The following is a 25534-nucleotide window of genomic DNA, read 5'->3' as shown; positions in this document are numbered from 1 at the left end:
CCTACCGGATTTGATCGTATCGGACTATCGGTGTAGATTGAATATTAGGTAAACCTGCCGATACTGGAGAAGAAGTAACTTCTGTACCCACAACGGCCGAGGGAGCCGATGGAGTATTGATAGATGCCGGCTCTGGTTGGTGATAGGCAGGCCCAACATAATGCGGTGACGCTTGTCCTTTTTTGAGAGTTCGAACCACAGCATTATGAACAGTATTGGACAGCACATTGGAATGATTAATCAAAGCATGATTTACTGTAGAATTAACCATCTCTTGAAGTTTACCAGGATTGGAGTCAAAGGTAACCTGCCGAGGCAACGGCAAATCTTGCTTCTGGATGACTTGTCCACTCTTGTTCAGGCTAAACGATTTCAGACAAAGCTGCCTGTATTCTTCTACAGCATTTTCCGTAGCCTGCCTCTGCTCTTCCTTAAGATCTTCTTCTGATACCGCGATATTGTTCCCCGCATCGATCTCGGAATTGAACATTCTAATCAAAGGATTGTTGTCCCACCAGGCGTGCCAAAAGATGTGTTGATGCAAAAGTGGATCTGCAAACACAAAGGGCTAATACCCGAATCGATATCCAAGGCGTGCCAGTCGATTTGACCTGTTAATCGACAAGGATGAAGATACGAGCACTTTGGTCCTGACAACAGCGATACGCCCGGAAGTCATGGCCAAGAGGTACTCACGCGGAACTCGAGGATCGCCAAAGGTCGCACTGAAGCGATGCAGCTCGCCGAATCAATGAGAACTCGTAAAAAGGGAAAATAATACAAATTGACGAAGTCGCCGAAAAGTAGATGCAAATAGGAGTAAAAATTGGTTTTGATATTGATTGATATATATATTACATTGCCCCTCACTCCATATTTATACCCTGATATAAAGAGACACAACCAAATACAACTAGGACACCAAGCCCATATCTAAGGAAACACGTGACTCTTACATGAATCATACTCTAACAAATATAGAAAAGGAAATCAACTCCTATCTATTTCCCTGTCCGCCTCAATTACGATGGAAATCTCACCGTCCTCCTTCCCATCGGCATACTTCCTGTTTCATCGGCAGTAGTCTTCAAGTCTTCCTTCATCGGCATACTCCCTGTTTCATCGGCAGTAACACCTCCAACCTCATCGGCAACGCCCGAGTCTAAATCAACCTTTCCATCGACCACCACCAGCTATCGGCAACCATCTTTACAAGCTGGCTTCCATCGGCTATCAGAATATACAGTAACTTTCCCCTTGCCGATTAGTCCACTCCGATCATTTTGACACGTGCAAAAAACGGTGTCAACATAAACACATCCATGCTAAAAGATTCAAACAAGAAATTTTTAGCTCTAATATTGAAATGAATTTCTTTTCCTTCAATCTTTGTGGGTTTATCAGGATTCTTAATGGATTTCATCCAATCACGAGTGACTCTCAAAACACCCAAATCTACCGTCTCTAGGTGATAAGCCATTCTAGCTATATAGTAGGGGAAATTAGTGCCGTCAAAGTACGGAGGCCTAGAGGTATCCATCCCAACCACTCTAAATAGTGTCGCCTCAACGGCAATGAAGCCAAAGGTCCAAATTGAGCCAACCTGCTCTAATACCAATTGAAAGGGGACTGTGACGCCTAAGAGGGAGGATGAATTAGGCAACTTAAAACTCTAAACTATGGCCTCTTTTTCTAACCTTAGCAAAATATATGCAAAAAGATAAACTATCTAAATATCCAACTACGGTTTTGCTAGTGTGTTCATATCTCTACCGCAAAAGAAGTTATGCAAACAATATAAATGCGAAAGCTGAAGAGTAAGGTAGAGATATGCAAACTCCTGTCGATGACTTCGATATTTTTACCGAGGTATCGAGAAGCGCGCAAGCTTCCCCCTAGTCTTTGTTGGAGCCCCTCGCAAGGAATCCTTCGTAAAGACCAAGCTCTCGGTCGAGTAACTCTATGGATAGACCCAGGCCTTCCCCACGTGCAAGTGGGTCTCCGGTATGCCTTCCGGCAAGCTTCTCCTGGACCGCTCCCCGCCGTCTTCACTATCAAGCTTCTGGCTGAAATGCCGCGGGCCTTATTCCTTCTGGTACACGGTGACGGCCACGCCACAAACATGGTTGGTGTGATCTCGTAAGACTACAAGCCCCTCTGATGTACAACAATGATGCGCGCAAGCACTGAGTGGTAAGAAGTATGCAAACCCCACTAAATACTAGGCCTAAACCTAGAGTAAATGCATAAGCAGTGGTCTAATCAACCTAAGCACTTCGTAAACCACATACGATAATCACCTAACGAATCACTAAGCACTATGCAAGCGAAGATCACTAAAATGGTGTATCAATACCCTTGGTATATTTTCTCAGCTCCACACTACTCAAATGGCCGGTTGGGGGTCTATTTATAAGCCCCACTGAGAAAGTAGCCGTTGGGGACGAAACCCAACTTTCTGCTACTGACCGGACGCTGATCACGTCCTACCGGACGCGTCCGATCTTCCCGATCGTTGGAGCGCGCGCGTTGATCGGACTCGGCTCAGAGTCCGGTCATCATCAACTGGACACGTCCGGTCGCGCTGGCGCCGCTCTGGTACCTCTCTGGACTCGATCGGACGCTGCACTTCGTGCGTCCGGTCCTCTAGTCTGCTTCGTTCGGTCACGCTGAAAACACTGCCGTGACGATTAGTAGTGTCACCGGTGCGTCCGGTCACTGCTTCGCTCAGTGTTCGGTCACTGCTGCTCAGCGTCCGGTCATAGCTGCCGACGCCTGCTGTTGCCTGGCACCTGATCAGACGCGTCCGGTCACTCATAGGGCCGCGTCCGATCAGCTATGCCAGGCTCGTTTCTTCGTGATCTTGCGTCCGATTTGGTTCCAATCTTCGTGCTTGGACTTTGCTTGACCTTGTATGTCTTCTATGTATCTTCACATGTCTTTCTTGAGGTGTTGATCATCAGATCATCACGTCGTCTTCGTCCAAGTCACGTTTTGTATCATATTAAACTACAAAACAATTACTTGCAAATCCATTAGTCCAATTTGGTTGGATTAATCATCAAACACCAAAATCCAAAGTAAATGGACCTAGGGTTCATTTTCCTTACAGCCATTATCTAATATTTATAAGAGCCTTTTTACAATGGTTGTAAATGCTTCCTAATGCTTGCTGACGCTTTCAGATGCCTACCCAAAATTGCTATTTTTGTTGTTTTTATTCGTCCAAGGGCATTATGGTCATTTCGCACATCCCCACTTCTGTCCTCGCTGCGCCCCCCCTCCCCCCAGACTCTAATCCCGCGGCCTCGCCGTACTCCCCCACCCCACCCCACGTCGAACTCCCCAATCCCACACGCACCTCACCCTAGCTGCCCTCGCACGGCGTGCCGGCGGCCCTGCCCCGCCGCCGCCCCCGCCCCCAGCGCGAGGCATGTGGTAGTCGCCTCCGTCGCCGGTGGCCCTGCCCTCTTCCTCGCTCATCGCAGCGGCAGTCCTACTCTCGCCCTCACTCATCGAGGCGGCCGCTGTGCCCTCGGCCCCAAGCCGACGGTGGCACCAAGGCAGCGCCGCGGCACCCAGCCAACGGCGCCCCCCCAGTCAGCGGCGCGGTTCCCAGGCAGCGGCAGATCCGGTGCTCTCCTCGTCTCCACCTCATTCAACTTGGCGCCAGGGACTCCAAGGCGGCGAGCTCCTCCATCTCCGGCACGGCAGCCGTGGTCGCGTCACAAAGCTTTAGATCAGCAATGGAGGTGTGTGCCCTGAAACCCTATCAACTCTAGAAGTTTTGCTTCAAAATCAGTTCCTTTTATTAGGTGTCATTCAAATAGGAATACTGGAAATGATTGTGGTACTGTTCCTTGCTCCTTAATTCTTGTAGTCTATGCTTAAGCTAGAAGAGGTCTATAAGTTCCTGTAACATAACTTGCACTTTCGACGTAACATAACTGCACTTTCCACCGATCTGTGATGCTGTTTTACTGTAAGTTACATCCCAAAATTTTGAAAGGAAATAATGAATGCATTGTTAGTGTTAGTCATTGTAGAAAGTTTCTGGAAATAGCTATGCAACCGTATGGAACCCACCAGTAACAAGCAAGTTATGCTTCACTGCCAAAGTACTAACTGGAGTTTGATAAAATCCCTCGTAGTAATTCCCATGGACCATGGTGCTTCTGAAGTCAAAGCACAAAGAACGTAAGGCTGTGTTGCCATAAATCAAATAGACAAGGCTCTGCAAGAAAAATGACAAGTTCAAAGGATCATTCAGACCTCACATGGTGTGACATGTCCTTGCAGATCAATTACTTCTTGCTTCTTACAAGTCAGTGCTGACCAATGAAGCACAGAAAAGTTTGACATAAGATACACATCGTGCCTTGTTTAGAATTTCAGATCAGTTGAATGAGTGTTTTGTTTAGAATTATTTTCTTTTTCCAAACAAAATAAATGTAAATTTACTTAATTAGATAACAATGCATTTATCTCAAAGAGTTCTGAGTGACCTACAATGCACAACAGGCAACTAAACCTGCTGGCCAAGAATCAGAGATAAGGTATCATATACTGGGAAGTGTACAGCTACATCAGTGTGTAGTGCAAGCCCAGTAGTTAGTTGGACCTTGTGATGCTGCCCTCAACTGAACTGAAACTGAAACACTGCACTCACCGCTTTACTGGAGAATATAGCTTTTCTTTCATATCGTTTGAACATTGTCACATGATCATCATTTTCCTTTCCTCTGATTTTTGTTCTCTGGGAATATGTTAGTATTGTAATCTGTACAATTTTACAGCCTGGAAATTTACATGGAATGGATAGTGTACTTCAGTTGGTGACTACAGTCAGTATCATGATGCTTGCTTGGCAATTGTAACCATTTTTCTTGAATTTTTGTGTTGTCTTTTACTCGTTCATCCCAATTTTAGCCCAAAATATTCTGCCTCTAATCCTTTTAGCTACTAAAAGTTCACTTTACATGTAGGGAGAAGGGCCTTCTCGAGTTCACTTTAGCTACTAAAAGATACCGAGCAGTGGTCAATTTGCAGTGGTTAAAAAATGGATTCACAAGATTACGTTCACTAGGGGAAGGGCCTTCTCGAGTTTGGAGCTGTGCTCATGCTGGAGATTGTGTTGCTGGGGCTGTCCAGATGCCAAGATCAAATAGCATTGCGCTATTGACTCGGAGTGGTCACAAGAGGCATGCATCTTCGAAGGGAGAGCCCAGCAAAGACTGGGTTGAAACATCAAAAAATACTTGCATGCAACTTCCTAATGCACTCAGTAGGTTATATTCATGACCTCGCATTGTTATAGTTGCAAGGTTATGTATGCTTACGAATGTTTTCATGGCTTAATGGTCCGGCTAGGAAATGACATAGATATGCTTGTGTAGCTGACTAAATTTATCTCCTATCAGTTATCACGGTTGCCACTTGTGCATAAAGGCCTTAGGTGTACGGATTATTTTTATGGGCTGAATCTGTTCCGGATGAAGTTGTATGTGCTGGAAATCGCAGGTAAACTGGCCTCTGTAACTGCTCATCCAGTTCTATGAAACTACCGCAATTATCCCTATAGCTGTACGACCCTACTTTGTATGATTGTAACGTTGTTAATGTTGAGACGAGATTTGACACTGCAATGAGACATCGATAAGCAGAATTTGTTGGCTGTAACATTGAACTTGGTCGCTACTCTGTATGATCTGTAAACCAAAACACAAATTGGATCATGCTAGAAAAGCAATTTTTCAGGTGCTCGTGAAACCTTTCCCAGGAGGTGTTGACATCGCTTTGGTTGGCTCTGAATGGAATCTCGATTTTTTTAAGTGTGAACTCGAGTTTTTCTTATTTTTAAGTTCTAGCTTTTTATTAGCAATTAGTAGTGTAACTCAAAACAATTAGTATGGATTATGGATGAGGAAAAGATTGTGGAGGGTGGAAAATAAATACAATACATAGAATTTGGATATGAATGGTGATAGCCTCACTAGCGGCAGATATAAAAAAAATAAATGGTGGCAAAAAAATTTGTGCCACGGGCCAGTGTCAGCTAGGTTGGGCTCAACCAATGAGGGAGCCCAACACAGGCCGCGCCAGCCCGATTGGCATAGGTGACGAGCGAGAGCAGGTTTGTATAGTTGAGGAGTTCAATCCCTGGTACTTCTCATGTTCTTTTATGCCGTGTTCTTAGATGCTCAACTAGCGAGGTGGGACTAAACCGGATGCAGATGGATGACTGCCATATTCACGTGGCTTAGTTGGGCCACGACCTCGTGATGGGCAGGCCCAGCCGCCACCCGCTCCCCCTCCTAGCTTCATCGCGTGCGCGCGCAGGCCGATAGGCCCAGCAATCGCGGCCGGGCGCACGCGTCAGCGACCCGGTCCCTTCTTCCCCGCTGCGCCGCATCGACCGGGCGAATCCACCGCCGCCCGATTTCCTCGCACGCACCCCCCGAGGTTCCCCGCGCCCGTGCATATATAGATTAGGCCCAGAGCACCGCGCCGCCCCCTTTGAACCCTATAGGAGCCGCCCCGAGCCCTAGCCCTAGCCCGCGCACCGCCATAGCCGCCGCCCGGAGCTGTACCCGCCGCCGCCGCTGATCTCCGCCTTCACCGCGTCACCGGTGTCTAGAAGCCTCCACGACCTTCGCAGCGAGGTGAGCAATCCGTCGGTGCCATTCGTGTATCTCTTATGTAGGTATTTTTTGGTTTGGTTGATGGAAATCGACAAGGTTTTCAGTTGCAAATGCAGTTGTTGTGAGCCTAGTATATCTCTAATTTGAAACATGTGAGTTGACATGTTCTTCACTTTTGCTTTCAATTTAAGTATTCAGAATTCCATACACTGCAGAGGCAGGAGCAAACCTAAACTCATTTTAGATAAACACATACCATACTACTCTAATCCATACTGTACTGCGAAAACAACTCAAACAATACATGTCTTTTCTACTACTTCAGAGAAAAGAACATTGTATAATATCATCTATATTTTGTCAAAAAAAAGTAATAGGCTATGTTGTTGTACCATACAGATAAAGTAACACCCTACTCTGCTATGTTGCTTCTTCAGTTGGGCTCCAAAGCAATAATGATGCTATACATATAATACTCATAGATGTATTGATTCTTCAGTTGAGCTGCAACTGCTGGTTGCAACTGTTGGCTACTTCAGGTGTGGGTGCGGAGCAATTTTTTATAGTAGCAGCTGCATTAGCAAATTAATATAGTGTCTTCCTAAGTAATTTTTTATTGCAATGGATTTTTAGTCTACTGGATGTAGTTTTAAAAGGGTTTCAATGTAGCATGGCACTTATTCTTGTTTTTAAATCTCTAGGTGTCATGGATGGTAGCAACGACATGCAACGAGTCCAGAGGTCCCTGGAAGAGGGGGAGGAGATGGTTTGCAAACAGAAGGCGAACCGGCACGATCTGGATTTAGATATACAGCTTGAACGAAGCTGAAATCAGGAGGAGAGAACAATGATGTAAATATGACAACTACATATCACTTCAGCGTGCCGAGCTGGACAAAGCGGTACAGACTAATTAGTCAACGATTGAATAATTATTACCAAATACAAACGAAATGCTACAGTGCACTATAGGAATCTACAGTGTTTTTGGCGGCGCCAATTCAGGGCAACTAAACATGGCCTTGGTCCGATGAAGGAGAAGAACAGACATATACGGATTGATGATATGGAGCCAAGAGTCTTCAAGGCTATGCTGCACTTTATCTACACTGACTCACATGATCGTCAACAGTATTGTCAGCATCATCTTCGACGCAGCTCTCCTCAGCTTTCTGTTAAAACCTGTTTACAGTGAAAAGAAGCTTCATATCATGAAGTGCATTCTATTTTTGCTGATATTCCAAGCATTTAAAATATATTTCTATTTAACAATTCGTCTATTTGTCATTAGCAAATAAAACTTTCATGACTGATAAGTTTGTCCGATCCTTTAGTCATTAGCAAGTCAAATTTTCATGTGTGATAAGAAATACAATTCTTGTTGGTTGGTCTGCAGTGAACAAACTATCCCACTGGATCCATCAATGAATGAAGAAAAGGCAGTATATTTATTGAGAACAGAAGAGAAAAGAATGAAGTAGAACCTCCATGCTAAGTATAGTCAGTTGTCCTTAGTAAATCTGGTAGGAGAATTCCGTGATAAACTGCGCGCCTCTTCCTTATCAGCTGGGACTCCCTCATCATAGTTGATATAACCTGAAACATATACAGAAACATAGGGCTGATCCATCATTTTGGAAATGAGTTGGGACACCCAATACACCCACTTTAAAGTCATTGCTTTCCATATGTTGAAATGATTCATTCTGCTTATTCTCCTCCATATTCTGATAGAAAAATGGAAGGAGATCAGCTACTCCAAATTTTTCAGCTGAAAAAAAAGAACAAAATGTATATAAATTTATGGTGTGCCTTATGACATTATAGTATGAGGGATACTAGCATTCCAAGAGAGATTATGCTGTGGTAGAACAAGGCTCTGGAGATGTAATAGATTGATAAACAGGAGCACAGGGCACAACTACAAGTTCATATGTGCTAATATGCAATGCGAGTCCCATTGGATTTGGCTGACAGTCCAAGCTGTTCCCAAGGGGAAACAATAATTAGTTATCAAGATGTCCACAGACCTAAAGCCCTACGACTTCTACCTGCAAGGAAACAATGAGGATGTTGCATAACAGTGGTACCATAGGCATTACAACCTAATACACTTTTCTCTACAAATTATATGGAGCTTTTCTGAAGCACTAATAGTTTTTTTCCTTAGTCACTTGTCCATATGTCCTTGTCAGAGGTCGAACATCTTTCAGGTTCAAACCATTAACAGGTTAGTTTCTTTTAAAATGATATTCTTTCTTATGATCAGGTATGAGCTGATGCCTTTTCCTCCAAGATATTAACGGCTAGCATTAACAGACTAATTTCAAATCTATAGCAATAATAGCACAGCTTTACCTGACACTGACAAGTATCAATTTACAGTTTTTTTCTACACTAGATCAATGCTTAAGCTTTTTGGGCATACAGTTGAGAATAGATTGTGGTTCAGTTTTCATATAGCTGAGGACATTTAGAACGAGGAAGCAAACCAAGGCACTAACTAATTTATGATGACATAGGGTTAGACACTGCATTAAGCTTTCCATGTCACTAAAGAAAACCAACATGGAGGTACACAGTGATTGCAGAATCTTCACAAGAACAGTGGCATTATATGTAACAAAAAAATTCAACTTATAATCAAGTAGTAGCAGGATACCTGGGTGTAGGTTTGGCACCGTCGTCCTAAAGCATGAACAGGGTGATGGCCACCCAGCTTTCGTGTTCGCGTCGCCGTGCTGCTGCCGCAGACGCTCCACTTCGCGGACCAGAGGAAGACGGAGGCCGCAGTGACGGAGCTGCTCGTTGGCTTCAACTACACGTGGAGACATGGGACTGACCTCGAAGCCAAGGTCAGATTGGAGTCTGCGGCGGGTCGGCGGCGACAACGATGATGATTGGGCAGGGTGTGTTGGTGACATGCATGTGTCAGTATCATATCTGAATTCTAAACTATATGTAGACACATGGGACTGAGCTTGAAGCCAAGCTCAGATTGGAGTCAGCGGCGGGCGGAGACTCGCCCGTGCCGCCGCCGTGCCGCATTGAGAGAGATGGGGAGAGAGATGGAAGGGAAGAGACGAGACTGTGGAGACTCACCCGCGAGGGGAACAGGGGGAGGGGGCCGCCGGTGCGGACTCACCGGTGACAGGAACGGAGGGGGAGGGGGAGGGGGCCGCCGGTGCGCCGCTCGGGGGGCGCCGTCGCCTCTCGGGAGACCGAGAGAAAGATAGGATGGGGCGAGTTGGGGAGCTGAGGGCTGGTGAGGAGGGGTCGGGCCCGGATCTCGCCGGAGACGATGCCGGAGCGGCGCAGCGCGTCGAGATGGATGGCTGACGACGGCGGCGAATGAACCCTAAAGAGACAAAAAAAATTCATCTTTTTTTAAAAGCAAATATTCATCAAACTATAGTACTTAAATCATACATCCCAACTATACTACTCACAACATTTTTTTATAATTATGGATTTACCGTTTTACCCTTGATTAAAAAAATAACTACAGAAAAGGAATTATCACTCTTTTATTTAAAGTCCTAGTCCTCTCAACTTTGGAGGCGTTGGGAGGCGTTACGGCGCATATGGGCCCACCGACCATAGACACATCCAACGCCTCCCGACGCCTCCCTCATTGACGCCTTTCAACGCCTTCCCTCGTATGGGCCCACCAATCATTGACACAGCTAACGCTTCCTGACGCCTCCTCAACCATATTAAAAAAGTTCTATTTATAAATCTATAATCATAAATAATATAATATAAATTAAATAAATAGCCAAATTTAGAAGACCATCATACTACATGTTATAAACTGAATCGGAGGGTATCGCAAAGCTTTGGAGCAACTTATGTGCATTCATCACCTGCCGCTAAGATGGCGCTCAAAATAAATTAAGCCGCAAGCCATTTCACCCAAGCTGAGTATAAATAAAGTTAATCTCACATGTTTTCTCTAAAGTTAGAAGAAAAAATGAAAATAAAAAAGAATGCGACAAGGACATTTCTAGTCACACATATGTTGTTTATTACAATAATAATAAGACATACAAATAATGAACGAAGGAAGTGGTGTCTTACAAGCTTGTTTGGCAGAGCTTATGAGAAGTGATTCTACGTTGATTATGTAAAGTGATTTTCTGAAATGAAGGAGTTAAGAGCTGAAAAAAGTAGTTTCATCTGATTCACTATATACAGTCATTATATGCATAGAGTTTATTCTATAGAATCATTTTTAAACGGTGATTCTCTTCTTTCAGAAAATCTACTTCAACAGAAAACCTGGAGAAGGAGGAGTTCTTATTTTACGATTCTCAACCTTGCTCTAGGGACTTTATGAGACTCGTGCTCAGTTAAATCGCGAGCAGCCATAGCGATTACAAATTCAGGAAGGGGGTCTGTCCAAACACAAGATTAATCCGAGTCCCAACTCATTCCCATACTAGCAAGCTCGTACGCAAACAAGTTACAAGATCTCGAAATGTTACACACTCGTGCAATTAAAATGCTCCCGAAGAAAAGCACGGATGTCGCTAAAGTAACCTCCACCAAGAGCCAAATCCTAGGACGTCGTCGTGATCGCGGGCACAACTGTTTTTTTTTTGGAAAATTGGTTCGGTAGCATCGAAAGGTTACGACCTTCGTAAAATACCACTGAAAAAGTTTAGCCCCATAAAATAGCACTAAAATTTGTCACCGTAAACTAAAAATAGCACCCCGTCAGGTTTTACACTTAGGAGCGTTAATTAGACCTAGACTCCAAAAGTTAAGTGACATTTTTGCCCTTGCCTTATCCTCATCCCTGTCCTCATACGGAAGTTGCGCCGCGCAAGTGAGACAGCCGTGCCGCGCTCGGTTCTGCCTGGGAGCGCCGCCTCCGCCCGTCCGCCGGCCGCCTGGGAGCTCCGAGGGCCTCCTGCGCCGGCCGCCGCGGCTTCCTCTCCTTGCACAGGTCGCTCCCCGTGTGGAGGCCGCGCCGTCCGCCGCGGGCTGGTACTCGCGCGGAGGCCGCGCCGCTTGCGCCGTCCGCCGCGGGCCGCTCGTCGTGCGGAGGCCGCGCTGCCTCCGCCCGTCCGCCGGCCGCCTGGGAGCTCCGAGGGCCTCCTACGCCGGCCTCCGCGGCTTCCTCTTCGCGCGCAGGCCGCTCCCCGTGTGGAGGCCGCGCCGTCCGCCGCGGGCCGCTCGTCACGCGGAGGACGCGCCGCCTGCGCCGTCCACCACCTCCTCCTCGACTGCGTGTTGCGCCGGCCGTGACTCCTCCTCATCCAGTGCGCATGCGGTGGAACAATGCATCGATCTGAGATCCTCGACGGGTAAGAATGAAACCCTAGTTAAGAATTTCAGCTTTTCAGATTGGTGACATCATTCATTCAAGGGACAGATTCTTATAGTATTGCTAATTGAATTGAGGAGGTAGGAACTGGACATTTTGCTTGCTTTGGTTGGTTGAGCATGGGTTGTAGTGTCCAGTCTTCACACTTTTAAAGTAGATAGTTGTTTTTGGTTTTGCTTTGCCTTTTTTGTTTGTTGGATTTATGAAATAGTTCATGTTTTAAGTTTTAGTTCTTAGGCTGTTAGGATGAAACACTGTGAACACATTGGTACATGTTGGAACTCTTTATCTTGAACGCTGGAAAAATTTCTTTAAAGAAGAAGTTTTAATGACATTGGACATGATGGTCATGTTGCATGGTCTCAGAAATGCATTGCTGGACCTACTCTTCTCTACCATTTGTGTTTATTCTAAGTTATACTTGAAGTTAATAATAAAGTTGTTCCACTAATATTTTGAAAATGCGCTTTTATGTCCTCTTAATACATATTTTGTCTCGCCAGTGGCCTTCTTTGGTGGAAGTTGCAGAAACTCGTCAACTCCTCCTATGTTGATTGAAAGATATAACACAGCTGCCGGTGAAGGAACAGCTCTTTGCGGGATTTTTGCTGACATACATCGAGCCTGGGCAACAGTTGACAATTCATTTTTCGTCTGGCGTTTTGATAAATGGTAAACCACTAATACTTGTTTTCTTTTTCTTTTTTTACATGTGTGATTGGCCTTAAACTGTTAAAAGGGAATACCCTTTATAACGAACTTGATTCTTACTTGGTACTCAGATTTATCTCGTTCTCAGTTCGTTGTTTCTGTGGTCGTGTTAGTTAGTCACAGCGCTGTTGTTTTGTAAAATTGTTTATACGAGCCCATTATTATATTCCCTTCCATTGTCTATTTTCATATTTGTTTTGAATCAAATGATTGTATGGTCTATAATGTGTTACTTCTGAACTTTTGGCCATGCTAAAATTATTTGTCAAACTGTACAGTGAGAATATTTTGTGGTGCATGGAAGCAGGGGTTGCCTTAGCACCCAGTTACCTCTGTCAAGCTTATTATTATCATGAAGTGATTCCCCTTTTAACATGTAGCGCATTTGGTCGGCGTTACCATCTAGTAGGTCCGAAGATAACATCATTGATTTGAGTTTATTAGATATAAACAGCAGAGTTGGGTTTAATAGCAGTTTTCAAGTGATTCCACATTCTCGTAAGTGGTCTAATGATACCTTTTCCTCGATGGAGACATGCCATACTTATTGCTTATATAATTGTTTTCTTTTTTTTCTATTTCCCAGGGATGGGCAGTGCCAAAAGCATAATGTCGATGAGCAAGCAATTTGTGCTGTTGGCCTTGCTAGGGCAAAGCCTGGGATTTTCATTGAAGCCATTCAATACCTTTTAGTTTTAGCAACTACTGTTGAAGTAAGGATGATTATGATTTCCCTTGGAATTGTTGTTCTGTAGTAAAAGAAAGGGAGGATGTGGTACTTCAAAATGCAGGAATGCTTCCAAAAAGTCCAAGGAGAATGCTACAGGAACCTCTACTTCTTCTGAGCCCCCTACTGAACTTATTGTTGAACCTAGGTAAGTTGAACTTAGTTTCATGTTTTGGTTGAATTACCCTACATGTAAAATGACTTGATTACATTGCCGTTATGTAGGAAAAGAAAGGGAGGAGGTGGTACTTCAAAAAATGATACAGGAATAACCTCTACTTCTTTAGTCACTCAACCACCTGGTACAGCTACAGCTAGCCCCTCTACTTCCTTAGCCATCCAAGCATCGGTTAGTCCAGGACCAACAACAAGAAGGATGACAGCTTCTGTTTCTACACCAACAAGACCACCAGGCACACCAGTGAGTCCAGGGCCAATAATAAGACGAATGGCAGCACAACTGGATACATCACCAGGAGGCATTGCTAGGAGGGTCATCATAAACTAGGCTAGTGTGATCTTGAATCATTTTATTGAACTGTTGTTGTATGAAAAAAGTCATGTACTAAACCTATTTTGGGCATGTGTTGGACCAGACCAATATGGTTCCTGTACTGTGAACTTATTTGGCCATGTGCTTGCAAGATGTGTTGGTCAATATTAGTCCATGTGTTGAACGGAAAATTTTTCATGTGCTTAGTCAATATTTAGTGCATATGGTGACTTGTATGTGTTGAAATGCTGTTAGATCATCCCTGTACTTCATTCTTATGTTTTTAGAGCTCTTGTAACGGTTTGGGGGTATTTTGGTCTAAGTTAATAGACCTAACGCTCAAATCTAACAGAATGGTATTTTCAGTTCATGTGTGCACCTTTCAGTGGTATTTTACGGGACCGATGTCTTTCAATAGTATTTTACGGAAGTCGCGATCTTTCGATGCTACAGAACTAATTTTCCCTTTTTTCTGTTATGAGCTCTGAGATGGGCCATGTCCTGACTCCTGATGGGCCTCCGCCTCTCTTAATGTTCAGATCTGGTTTGAAACAAGATACTGGTTGTCCGCCGTTTGCCTGTTGGGCCGCACGGCCGGTGAATGGTCGCGTTTTGTGCAGTTTTTAGTACTTCTTCATGAGCACGAGCAACATTGCAGTTGAAGATTGTAGCTACTGGGCGAAATAGTTTTTGTACATTGATGAAGACTATTGGCAAAACAGTTGACCGAACAAAGTCGTCGTCGTCGACGTCCCTTTCCGGCTGACAACATGGCTGAAGCACAAATCTGCTCCTTAATTATTAGGTGCGACCAAGTAGCCCGTGTGTAGTGTGTACACGCGCGTTACGCTATGCAAGGTGCATGCGTTTCTGTCCTTTTGACGCAGTCCTTCGTTCAGCATGCACCAAAAGCTTTCACGTTACAAAATGCCACGGCTTCCGTATAAAGGTCAAAAAAATGGTTAGTTTATGCAAAACACGAAGCATGATTGCCTGATTGGGCCCGATACATTCACTTGGTACACGCTGATATGACGTTACCCGGCGGCGGCGCTACGCCCGGCGATCAGGTCTGGTGGAGCCGTGGAGGCGTGGAGCTCGGACGCGGTCCCGGTCCAAGTCCCAACTCCATGCAGCGCTTACGTACGTGAGTGAAAGGCGAAGCCGACAAGAAAGAGACCAAGCTCGGATCACAGGGCCCCACCTCCTGACACGTGAGCAGCTGAACCGGTCCGGTCCCGGCCCCACCAGCCTCGCCACCTACCACTCCACCGCACCTTCACCCCCAAAACGCCAACATTTTTAAGCCCCCGCCACGCCGCACCGCCACCGCGGAACCAATTCATCCCTGTCCTGTTCCTGTCCATTCTCTTCTCTTCTCTTCACGATTCCCATCGACGAGGCGAGCGCGGAAGGCCCGAAGCGGCGGCGAGATGTGGGTGTTCTACATGATATCGCTGCCGCTGACGGTGGGGATGGTGGCGGCGACGCTGCGCTACTTCGCGGGCCCCGCCGTGCCGGCCCACGTCCTCGCCGTCGTCGGCTACGCGTGGCTCTGCTCCCTCTCCTTCGTCGTCCTCGTCCCGACCGACATCTGGACGGTGCGATCCCTCCGCCTCCTTCCCGCCATGCTGCTACAGTGCACAGACTGTGCTAATGCTGCGTCGCCGGCCGCGACCTCTCTGCCGCTCTGCATGCTTAGTGTGCGCGCTATCAGTATCAGAGATCATTTGAGCGTACTGCGGACGAGTAAACTGTGTTGATTGGTTGCGTTGCTGGTAACGTAGTGTTGGAATCGGAGTTTGGATGAACCATATCCATTTGTGAACCTGTTGCTAGTTTACTAAGAAATGTTTTAAACTGGATTAACTTATGAGTAAATGGTGATTCGGTAGCGTATGCGTACCCAGTAGTCCGGCAGATCATTCTGTGTAGATAATCATGTCGATGCCAAGGTCCTGAAGGTAGGAATTCGTGGAAACAATCACAAGAGTGATTGGGGTTAGATGGTGAAATCGTCAAATTGGTTCTATTACTTGTCAACGGAGGTTATTGTAAAAAATAAGCAAACAATCAACATCAATAAACCAAGTAGATTGTTGTTGTCGCTGTTTGTAAATGTGCTTAAGTAATATATACAATTGTGGATGGAAAGGCCGACAAGGTGTTGTTACTTGTTACGCTATGATGTGCACTGGTCTGCAGGGTAGTCTGTTTCCATTCTGTTGGCCTGACCCGTTATGCCATTATCTGACTTGCAGGCAATTTCTGGCAATGGCAGCAATCAGAAGAGTGACGTTGGATTCTTTTGGAGCTGGTCGTATTGGAGTACATTTATCCTAGCATGGTATGTCATTGACCACAAAGGTCCGTGTTCTGTTCTCGTTCTTATAAAATAGTTGCAGACTTGCAGTGCTCGAAGATTTGGAACGGCATTGCTGCTGTTCTTTGTGTTTCTAATGACATGTCCTTTGCATGAAGTTAATGTAGTGTGAAACTTCTGTATAAGCATTGAACTTTTTTATCTGCCAAGTTGATCAGCATTCTTTTCTTAAGGAAAAGTTGGTCAACGTTTACTGAATATTTTTCTCTCAATTAGATAAATTGCATCCTTTGCATTCTACAAGTAGTACTATTCGTGGACAATATTTGTGGTGTGAACTCTCACTGACATAAGAAAGTTCTTAATGGCCTTCCTAGTTGCCTTTTTTTTATTCTTATGAACTGATTACTTTCCTTTCATCTCTCTAGGTTCACAGTTGTTAGGTCGTTTGTCGACATGTGCATTTTTGCAGTATTGTCATTTGAAAACTCTATCTATCTATCTGAACAGGTCTATTGTTCCCACTCTTCAGGGCTATGAAGATTCTGGAGATTTCACGTTCAGAGAAAGACTGAAAACTAGCATTCACAAGAACATGACCTATTATGCAATTGTTGGAGCTATCGGCCTTTTTGGACTCATTCTAATTATAATAATGCGCCATGATTGGTATGCTTCGATTGTCTAGTGATCTTGTATAATCCTTGATCAATCTAATATGTTTATGCCACTCAGGCTCAAGTCTATAAAAATTCATCCACTTCCTTGAACATTTCTTGACAATATTTGCTTTATTGTGTCGAGTCCATTTTAGCAACCTTTTTTCGGAGAGGGGTTTATTTGAATTCTTGCTTCACTGTCTTAACTTTACATAATGCTACTGTTGGCAGGGTCCGTGGTATCTTGGGCTTTTCCATGGCATGCTCAAATACCTTTGGCTTAGTGACAGGTGCCTTCCTGCTTGGTTTTGGATTGAGCGAAATTCCAAGGAATGTATGGCGAAGTGCTGATTGGACTCGCCGCCTACAATTTTTATCTCACAGAGTTTCGAAGATGGCTACAAAGCTTGATCATGCCCACCAAGAATATTGCAATGCAATATTTGTATGTACTTTTCTAGATTCTAAACAATCATATCATGATCAGTTGATGGCTGCATTCCTCTGAACGATTGTTCCTTTCCTTATCTAAGGTTGTTCAAGCCACCTCGAATCAAATGTCCAAGCGTGACCCATTAAGACCTTGCATGGATATTATCAATAATATGCTGACTCAAATGGTATGGATTCTCAGGTACCACATCAAGTTTCATTTAGAAATTGAGATTAGTCTTAATATTTCATTACCTCACATCTTTCTTTCTTTTTCCTCAGCTGCAAGATGATCCATTATTCAAGCCTTCTGGTGGGAAATTAGCAGAACATGATATGGACTATGACACTGATAATAAAACAATGGCTACACTCCGACGTCAACTTAGGAAAGCCCACGAAGAGTATTATAGACGTAAAAGGTACGACACGCTACGATATTAAGTGAAATGAAATACTTCTTAGAGCTTGAACCCGTGACTGGCCCCTGCTCGCTCTGGAGTCTGGACCAACAGATTTGCTGGTAATTTCTCACCTGTAGAATAGAACAGGTGATAAAATCGTCCAATGATTGTGCAGCTGGTGGCCACATTTTTTCGTTATTGGTGTGCTTATTGGCAAAGGGTATATTTCCCTTAAACATATTTATTTTAAAAAATAATAATGGACAAACTATTTTGAAATCACTATCAAGATTGGATCTACTCTGGCTTTGATAGTTCAAGGGCAATATAAAAGGTTATGAATTCATGGTGGAAACTACACACGTGAAACTTGTGTGGTTAATATACATGCTTTATTAGTAAATTCTCATTTATATACTACTGTAGTTTGAAACAAAAACTCATGTATCCGGTGGAATCCAAACATTTTTTAAAGCAAGAGTCCAAACAATTTTGCCTGTAGTTATTTGTTCACATCTGCTGTTTAATTCTGTGCTATACTTATGCAGTGATTATATGACTTGTGTTGTGGAAGCCCTTGAACTAGAAGACACTATTAGAAACTATGAGCAACGTTATGCTAGCGGATGGTGAGTATTGTTTATGTTTGCATAGAAATGGCTATGACCGTTCATGAGACCTATTTTCATATGACAGCAGAGAAATTTAGGTTTAGCACGGGTAGTTACAGGTCTTGACTATTAATAAACCTTCAATGGGAAACTTTAGAAGTATTTTGATGTGTCTTTTGCTCTATCTAATCGGTGAATTTTATTTGGTATTTTTGTTGTTGGATCAAATAATAATTTTAGGTTTAATTTAATCAACAGATAAATCATGAATACAAACTGATAAACTAGCACTAGCAGCAGCAGGAGTGATAGATGGTACTGCATATGAACAAAACATGTTTGCTGGGTTTGGATTATCATGCAGAAGTTATAAGTAGCATTAGTGATACGAGCAAGTGCAAGTCCAACATTCGAAACTTTTTGCTACATTGGCCCCTTCAGCACTTCCAGACTTGGATGGTAATGAAACATGGATATTTCCGCAGATTACCCTTGATATTTTGGTAGATTTACTTTGTTACATTTCAGCATATGTGCATCAAATTTGTCCGAACTGCCTCAATCACCAAGTCTTGCAAGCTGGTTAAAAACTTGTCATCATGAGAAAAAATATTCCGAGAGGTCTGTTTCAAGCATCTGTGTATCTCATTTATTATTAACTTTTACAGGAAATATCTGTCAAGTTTCAGGGAAAATCGATCAGGCACACTGGGTTCTTTCCTTGACTCCACAGGTATTTTTCACCATTTTTTTTCTCGAATACGCAGAAGAACTGTGTATCATTGTATTAATAGTAGAGAAATATTTTTCACCATTTTAAACTTATGTGTCCATCAATACGACGTAACAGCTGGAGATGTCTTGCAAGAATCTACAAGTTGTACTGATAGTCAATAATTTCACATTAAATCATGGCTCCTAATTTTACAGCTGAAAAGTGTTTCAAGAAATTTTATAGTGAAGATACGTTGTTATACACAACACTGTCTCATCTATCTTCTATCATATCCAACACATAGGGTTCTGAGCTAACCACCCTGAATTTTCAATAATTCATGGTAACTGATTCAAAGGCACATTGACATTTTCAGAATTCATTTGGCGCTGTTTACTGAGAAAGCAACTTATGAGAGTACTTGCTGTTATCCTTGGATGTGTCTCGGCTTCCATACTGTTGGCTGAGGCCACTTTGCTGCCAAGTGATGTTGATCTGTCACTTTTCTCCAATCTTATAAATGTTGTAGGAAAGCAAGAAGTTCTAGTCCAGGTAAGAAATTTGTTCATTCAATTGCTGCAGCTTTGCCTTGTCATCATTGGCTATTAAAAAAGGGCGTACCCAGTGCAGAGAGCTCCTGCTCTATGCGGAGTCTGGGAAAGGGTGTCAGTGGCAAGCCTTACCCAGTTTGGAGTAAAATATACACATGGATCCTACTTTCACACAGAAGCACATGTTTTTTTTTCTATAAACATAACTTCTTTTGCATGAGATTTTGTTAATCCTTTGCTTCTCAATTCTATTCATCAATCGTCATATACACAACTGTTGTGCTTTAACATGTGAGAAAAAATTCCTGGTGGATTGTCAAAATCTGTTTTTTTTCTAGAGGATCAAACATTGTTGTTCCTTGCCATTCTTTTATTTTTTAAATACCTTTCTTCATTCTGCTTGATGCAATTTCACGAAATTAAAGAAAAACTTCCAAAACAATAAGTTTAACCTTATTCTTTTTGCTGATTAGAGTGGCCTCTTAACAGGTTGCTGCATTTGTTCCCTTGATGTATATGTGCATCTGCACATACTATTCACTGATTAGGATAGGGATGATGCTGTTATATTCGTTGACCCCAGGACAAACTAGTTCAGTCAGCTTGCTTATGATCTGCTCGTAAGCTTTCCAGTTTTCCACCTTTTGATACTTTGAATGACATTAATTGTTAAAAGCTCCTTTCTGCATTCTAATCGAACTTTTACATCAAATGTTTCTCTGCAGAATGGTTGCAAGATATGCACCGCCCATTTCTTACAACTTCCTGAATCTCATTCACCTTGGTGGTAATGCTAAAACTACTTTTGAAAAGGTGATAATCTTTGCATGTTCCTTTCTTGTACTGTTTTCACTACATTGTTGGCAATGAATAAAATCAATATGTGGTATTTGAGTAGTCATTCTTGATCTCAAACTTTCATAATTGGTGTTTGCTCAGAAAAAAAATGATGAAAATATTTTTATTTTTTGATATTTGGGAAAAAAAATACCATGATTTTGTGCACACCAGGAAAAAGAAGTAGAAAAACAATAAATGATTGTGAGTTTACAGTTTGCATGCCAAATTCAGGTCCCGGTTAGAATTTATGCTCTTTCAGATAATCACTGCTCCAAAAATAATCAAATTCATCACCTTAATTTTGTGTACCCTATAAGGAAATACTTAAAATGCAGCGACACGTTTTTTCACTGCAAGTGCAGAATGCAGGATTCTCTTGTCCTTATATTGGTGTTACCAGATATGTCCCAATTGACTGCTTGACTGATCACCTCTTGTACTAATATGTAGAGAATGGGAAACATTGATGACGTTGTACCTTTCTTTGGGAGAACCTTCAACAAAATCTACCCACTTATTATGGTTGTTTATACTTTATTGGTCGCCGGAAATTTCTTTGAGCATCTGATAGACTTTTTTGGGAGCTTGAAAAGGTTCAAGTGCTGGACTGACCAAGAAGAAGATATGGATGGGTTGGATCCATCTGGAGTATTTATTCTTCAGAAAGGTAAGAATTTCATTATGTATACATGATGATATCTTGTCTTCTTACCCCACATGCCTCCAGTAATTTGGTACTGCTTCGCTGTTACGCGCTTATTGGGATTTCAGTTTCCTCTGTCAATAATCAACTTATCATGCTTACACAGACTATTCCAAACCCTGCTTTGTTTCGAAAAAAAATAATCAAACCCTGCTAATGGTTTCGGAAACATCTAGCCTGTTGCTAATGGTTTTTCTGGAAACCCTGCTTGATTTTAGAAGTCATTTTGCTCCAGCGATGGCTTGTCCTATCAGATATCCAGCCTGTTCGTTTCGGCTGAAACGATCGTGGATTATAAGTCAGAAATACTGCTGGCTGGTTTTGTGTGAGAGAAAAATACTGTTGCAGCTTATAATCTACGATCGTCTCGTGTATTTGTTTTCTTCTGCAGAGAGAAACTCATTGGAACAAGGACGCAAAGTCAGTGAGCATGCAACTCCACTAGCAAGAAATTTCAGCTGTTTAGGCAAAGACGTCGAATCTGGAAACTTACCACAGGTGCGAATTAATTTGGCTGCATCATAGTCCTTTTTCAGCAATGGCGTTACTATTTGTCTTCACTGTGTCATCCAGTTGTCCGAACCCTTCTTTTCGGCAGATTTTGAGCTCAAAATTCTAGTCCATTTGGATGTTCCTGTTAGAGGAGTCAAGGGCTTATTGGACCTTAGCCCATTAGGGTTAATTAGTCGCTTGCTTAGGGGTCAAGTCAGACCTCTCTATATAATGAGAGGAGATGTATCAATCTAGAAGGAAAGATTAGAAGAAAATCCCTTCTCTCTTGTCGGCCGTGGACGAAGCCCCGCGGCCGGCCTCCCCCTGCGCCCCTAGCCCTAGCCGCCGCCACCACCACATGAACAGTACCCGCGGTACTGTAGTGTGCGGGGGTACTGTAGCGCGCCAGCCGCCGTCGCTCCCCTCAGCTCTCTCCTCTCAATCCTAGCAGCCACATAACATCTGGTATCAGAGATTTCCAGGACGATGTCCACAGCTCCGCAATCCTCCGGCGTCCTGCCGACGCCGGTGTCGTCCGTTCCGCTGCCGTCCGCGTCCTCCGAACTCTCGGAGACCTCTGGCACCGCTCTCACCCTCGAGGGTTTAGCCGGTGTGATGGAACAATTTGCCCGCAACATGGATCAGATCGGCTATACGGTGGATGCCCTCAGCCTCAACGTCTCCACCCTGCAGCAATCTGTGGCGGGCCTCCTTCCGCCGCCCCCACCACCACCTCCACAGCCGTGGCAGCCGCAGGCGATCTTCCCCTATGCCATGCCTCAGATCAGCGGGGTTGTCATGGCGCCTGGCGGCGCCCTGGCTCCGGGCGTCCTCGATGGCGGGGTGGACGGCCTCTTGTTCCACGGCAGCAGCCTGATGCCGACGCTCTCCGCCGCGTCGCCCTCGCTGGACAGCACGGGCGCGGAGAGCAGCAGTCCCGCGCTGCTGTCCACCTCTCCTTCACTGATCCCGTCGTACACCACCCCCAGCCCCGTGCCGCCACAGCAGGACAGCGATGGCGTCTTCTACAGGGGCGTGGATGACATCCAGGCATCGGCGGCGCAGCTGCAGGCGGTGGCGCATTGCCTCCTAGCGCGCCGGCAGGGACGACAACACCCCATCTTCAAGCGGCGGCGTCCAGTCATCCCTACAGCAGCAGCCTTGCAGCTCACGGAGAGGAAGGCGATTGCGCGGGCAAGTGCCTGCAAGGTGTTTGCGGCGGTGCGGCTGCAGGCTGCGGCGCGTGGCCTCCTAGCGCGCCGGCGGCTGCAGAAGATGCGCTCACCTATGCACGAGGCGACCTTGGCGGCGGTCGACCTTAGCATAGGGGAGCGCGGCCTAGCATTGTCGATCGACCTCGCCTGGTCGGACGGCCACCAGCAACTGCGCCAACCTGCTGTTGTCTTCAGGCGCAAGCATGGTGTTTTTTCCGTGGGCGGCGAACTCCAACTCTGCGGCACCGGCGATATGGGAGCAGCTTCCCTCCTTGTCACCGGCGGGGACGCACTGCCTAGCGCCATCGTATTCCGCCACCGTCCGCCACGAGCACGTCTCCGCTGGTTGCTGTTGCCACCAATTCTAGGTGGCCATACCCGTGCACCCTTCTCGTTCCGATGGTCTCCATGGGATCCAGGTGGCTACACACGTGCTGGTCCAGCAAGCGGAGGGTGCCCGCCGTATCTTCAGGAGTCAAAAATAAAGAGTCATAGTCTTCTTCAGGTCAATAAAATAAGCCGAGATGTAAAAGACTTATTTTTAGGTGTTAGGTTTGTGTCTAGTGAAGGCATCGTTAGTGTCATCGTTAGATTGCAGCTCGAGAACGAGCTGCATGTCCAGGTGGGGTGTAGTGTTAGAGGAGTCAAGGACCTATTGGGCCTTAGCCCATTAGGGTTAATTAGTCGCTTGCTTAGGGGCCAAGTCAGACCTCTCTATATAATGAGAGGAGATGTATCAATCTAGAAGGAAGCAAGAGATTAGAAGGAAATCCCTTCTCTCACGGCCGGCCTCCCCCTGCGCCCCTAGCCCTAGCCGCCGCACCACCACGTGAACAGTACCCGCGCGGTACTGTAGCGCACGGGTACGCGTCAGCCGCTGTCGCTCCCCTCAGCTCTCTCCTCTCAATCCTAGCCGCCACATAACAGTTCCACTCTCAGCTAATCTTCAACTTGTTTTGCACAGGGTGAGGATACAGTGGAGACGAAGCCGGAACGAACCGCCCAGCCGAAACACAGCGGCGATGTTGCTCACATATATTCTTCAGTCAGGGAACAGTGCAGCAGTCCGAAACCAGTGGAGCAAGTTCAGAAGGAAAATTCACCGGCCTCCATTAAGCTAGACACCGGAAATTCTGTAGAGCTGGCTCCAGATTCACCGGCTGACACGGCCTCAAGGTGGGCCTCAATGAAGATGGGTCTTCAGAACTTCAGAGCAAGCATGGGCTCCAAGAAGTTCCTCCGTTTGAGCCTGTCTCCTAGGGCCGGGACGAATGAATCTGCTACGGAAACGCTCGATGAGATCTTCCGGAAACTGAAACGGCATTCGAGCAACGCGGATGCGGATCACCTCGACGACGATGGATTACCTTGACGACAGTAGGGGCAGCAACACAAACGCGTCCAACACTGTTGTTGAGTTTTTCGGTTGATGTATCTCAAATTCTCAAGGTAGGAAACAAGAAAGCTCAGGCTGTGAAGGAGTAGAGGTACTAGAAACACAAAGGAGTGGACACAGGATGACAAGGACTTGACCAAGGTACAGAACGTACAGAATTTTGTATGCTCGTGGGGGACCCAGGTTACTGGTTCGTTTGAAGAAGTGTATATGAACATGAACTGGTGTCTGGTAACGTGAGGGTCTGTCCTGCGCGTAGGAGGCTAGAGGTGTCACAAAGAGGGTAAAACACTAAAATGTACAGTACGTGCAATGCAAGTCCAAAGTATCATCTGTGGGATGACAGATGTATTTCTGATCATTGCATACTCTCTTGCTGCACTGCATCTGTCATGCTCTATCTGATTGCTTACTCAGAACAGATAACTCCAAAAAACATCCGCAACGGACAATATATTATAAATAAACTCCCTAAAGAAAAGAATAATGCATAATGAAGGAATGGCAAAGCAGTGATGTTGTACACTACTTTACTCCTTTATCCGAGAATATTAGTTACACCTACCATGGAAGACTGTCGTTTCTCAGAAAAGCAAAAGTTGGCCCCCCCCTGCCCCTGCAGATGCAGCAATTATGTCATGCCTGACGACTAGAAAAATGCTCGTCACTACATGCCAAAACAGGTAACATTGGCTTGGTCGTAAACGATCGTAAATTTCTAGCTAGAACAGTATTTTTCTCTCACACTAAACCAGTCAACAGTAATAATCTACGATCGTATACAATCGTTTCAGCCCCAACCGAACAGGCTGCTGATCGGCGGTCTACCAAGAAGTATGCCCACAGCAGTAGACGAATCGGTAGAGGTGCGCGTGAGAGAACTGAATGGTGACACAGAACGCGAGAGACTGCGATTAGATAGGTTCGGACCATCGGCTTAACGTAATATCCTACGTCGTATGTCTTTGTGGATTGTATTGCGTATGATCAGATCAAAACGAGGAGGTCCCTACCGCCTTATATAGCCTGAGGGGTAGGGTTACAGATCGGTTGTTTCTATCCTGAAAGAAAGAAAGTTACAATATCATGGTAATCTAGCATATCCGAGCAGATTTCCTAGATCGACGAGGAACTTCACACAGTCTTACGAGGCACGCTGACTTACGACATACTTCACGTAGCGTCGTCTTGCACGCTGGGCCTCGACTGGCGACGCAGCCCCTGCGTGGTCTCGTGGGCTAGGCCTCCCCTAGCGGCTCGGCCCATGTGCATCCCTGTGGGTATCGGGGG

The 25534-nt window shown here is 44.9% G+C and overlaps 1 protein-coding gene and 1 long non-coding RNA gene across 4 annotated transcripts; one reads left to right on the top strand and one right to left on the bottom strand.

The window, feature by feature from the left end:
- Nucleotides 1–7560: 7560 nt before the first annotated feature.
- Nucleotides 7561–9973, bottom strand: LOC136525309 (uncharacterized). The gene is made up of 3 exons (XR_010776484.1): nucleotides 9304–9973; nucleotides 8126–8237; nucleotides 7561–7823 (listed from the first exon to the last, which is right to left on the bottom strand). It is a non-coding gene; the product is annotated as an uncharacterized lncRNA (long non-coding RNA).
- Nucleotides 9974–15253: 5280 nt separating this feature from the next.
- On the top strand, nucleotides 15254–24540 carry LOC136528946 (uncharacterized). Of its 3 annotated transcripts, XM_066521955.1 has the most exons (14): nucleotides 15254–15505; nucleotides 16166–16251; nucleotides 16738–16896; nucleotides 17118–17331; nucleotides 17420–17506; nucleotides 17601–17740; nucleotides 18271–18351; nucleotides 19002–19066; nucleotides 19425–19600; nucleotides 20089–20219; nucleotides 20325–20412; nucleotides 20890–21106; nucleotides 21534–21640; nucleotides 23813–24540. In XM_066521955.1, the coding sequence occupies exons 1-14, from the start codon at nucleotides 15338–15340 to the stop codon at nucleotides 24218–24220; spliced, it is 2127 nt and encodes a 708-aa protein (XP_066378052.1). In that variant the 5' UTR covers nucleotides 15254–15337; the 3' UTR covers nucleotides 24221–24540. The 3 variants fall into 3 exon arrangements, with proteins under 3 accessions (XP_066378052.1, XP_066378054.1, XP_066378053.1); XM_066521957.1 differs by lacking the exon at nucleotides 15254–15505 and having other exon boundaries at nucleotides 16173–16271; XM_066521956.1 differs by lacking the exon at nucleotides 15254–15505 and having other exon boundaries at nucleotides 16204–16271; nucleotides 16760–16896.
- Nucleotides 24541–25534: the final 994 nt, after the last annotated feature.

Source organism: Miscanthus floridulus, chromosome 19 (assembly GCF_019320115.1).
Source record: "Miscanthus floridulus cultivar M001 chromosome 19, ASM1932011v1, whole genome shotgun sequence".
Lineage (NCBI taxonomy): Eukaryota > Viridiplantae > Streptophyta > Magnoliopsida > Poales > Poaceae > Miscanthus > Miscanthus floridulus.
Note: the sequence above shows the minus strand (reverse complement) of the source record. Positions and strands in the feature narration are given on the sequence as shown.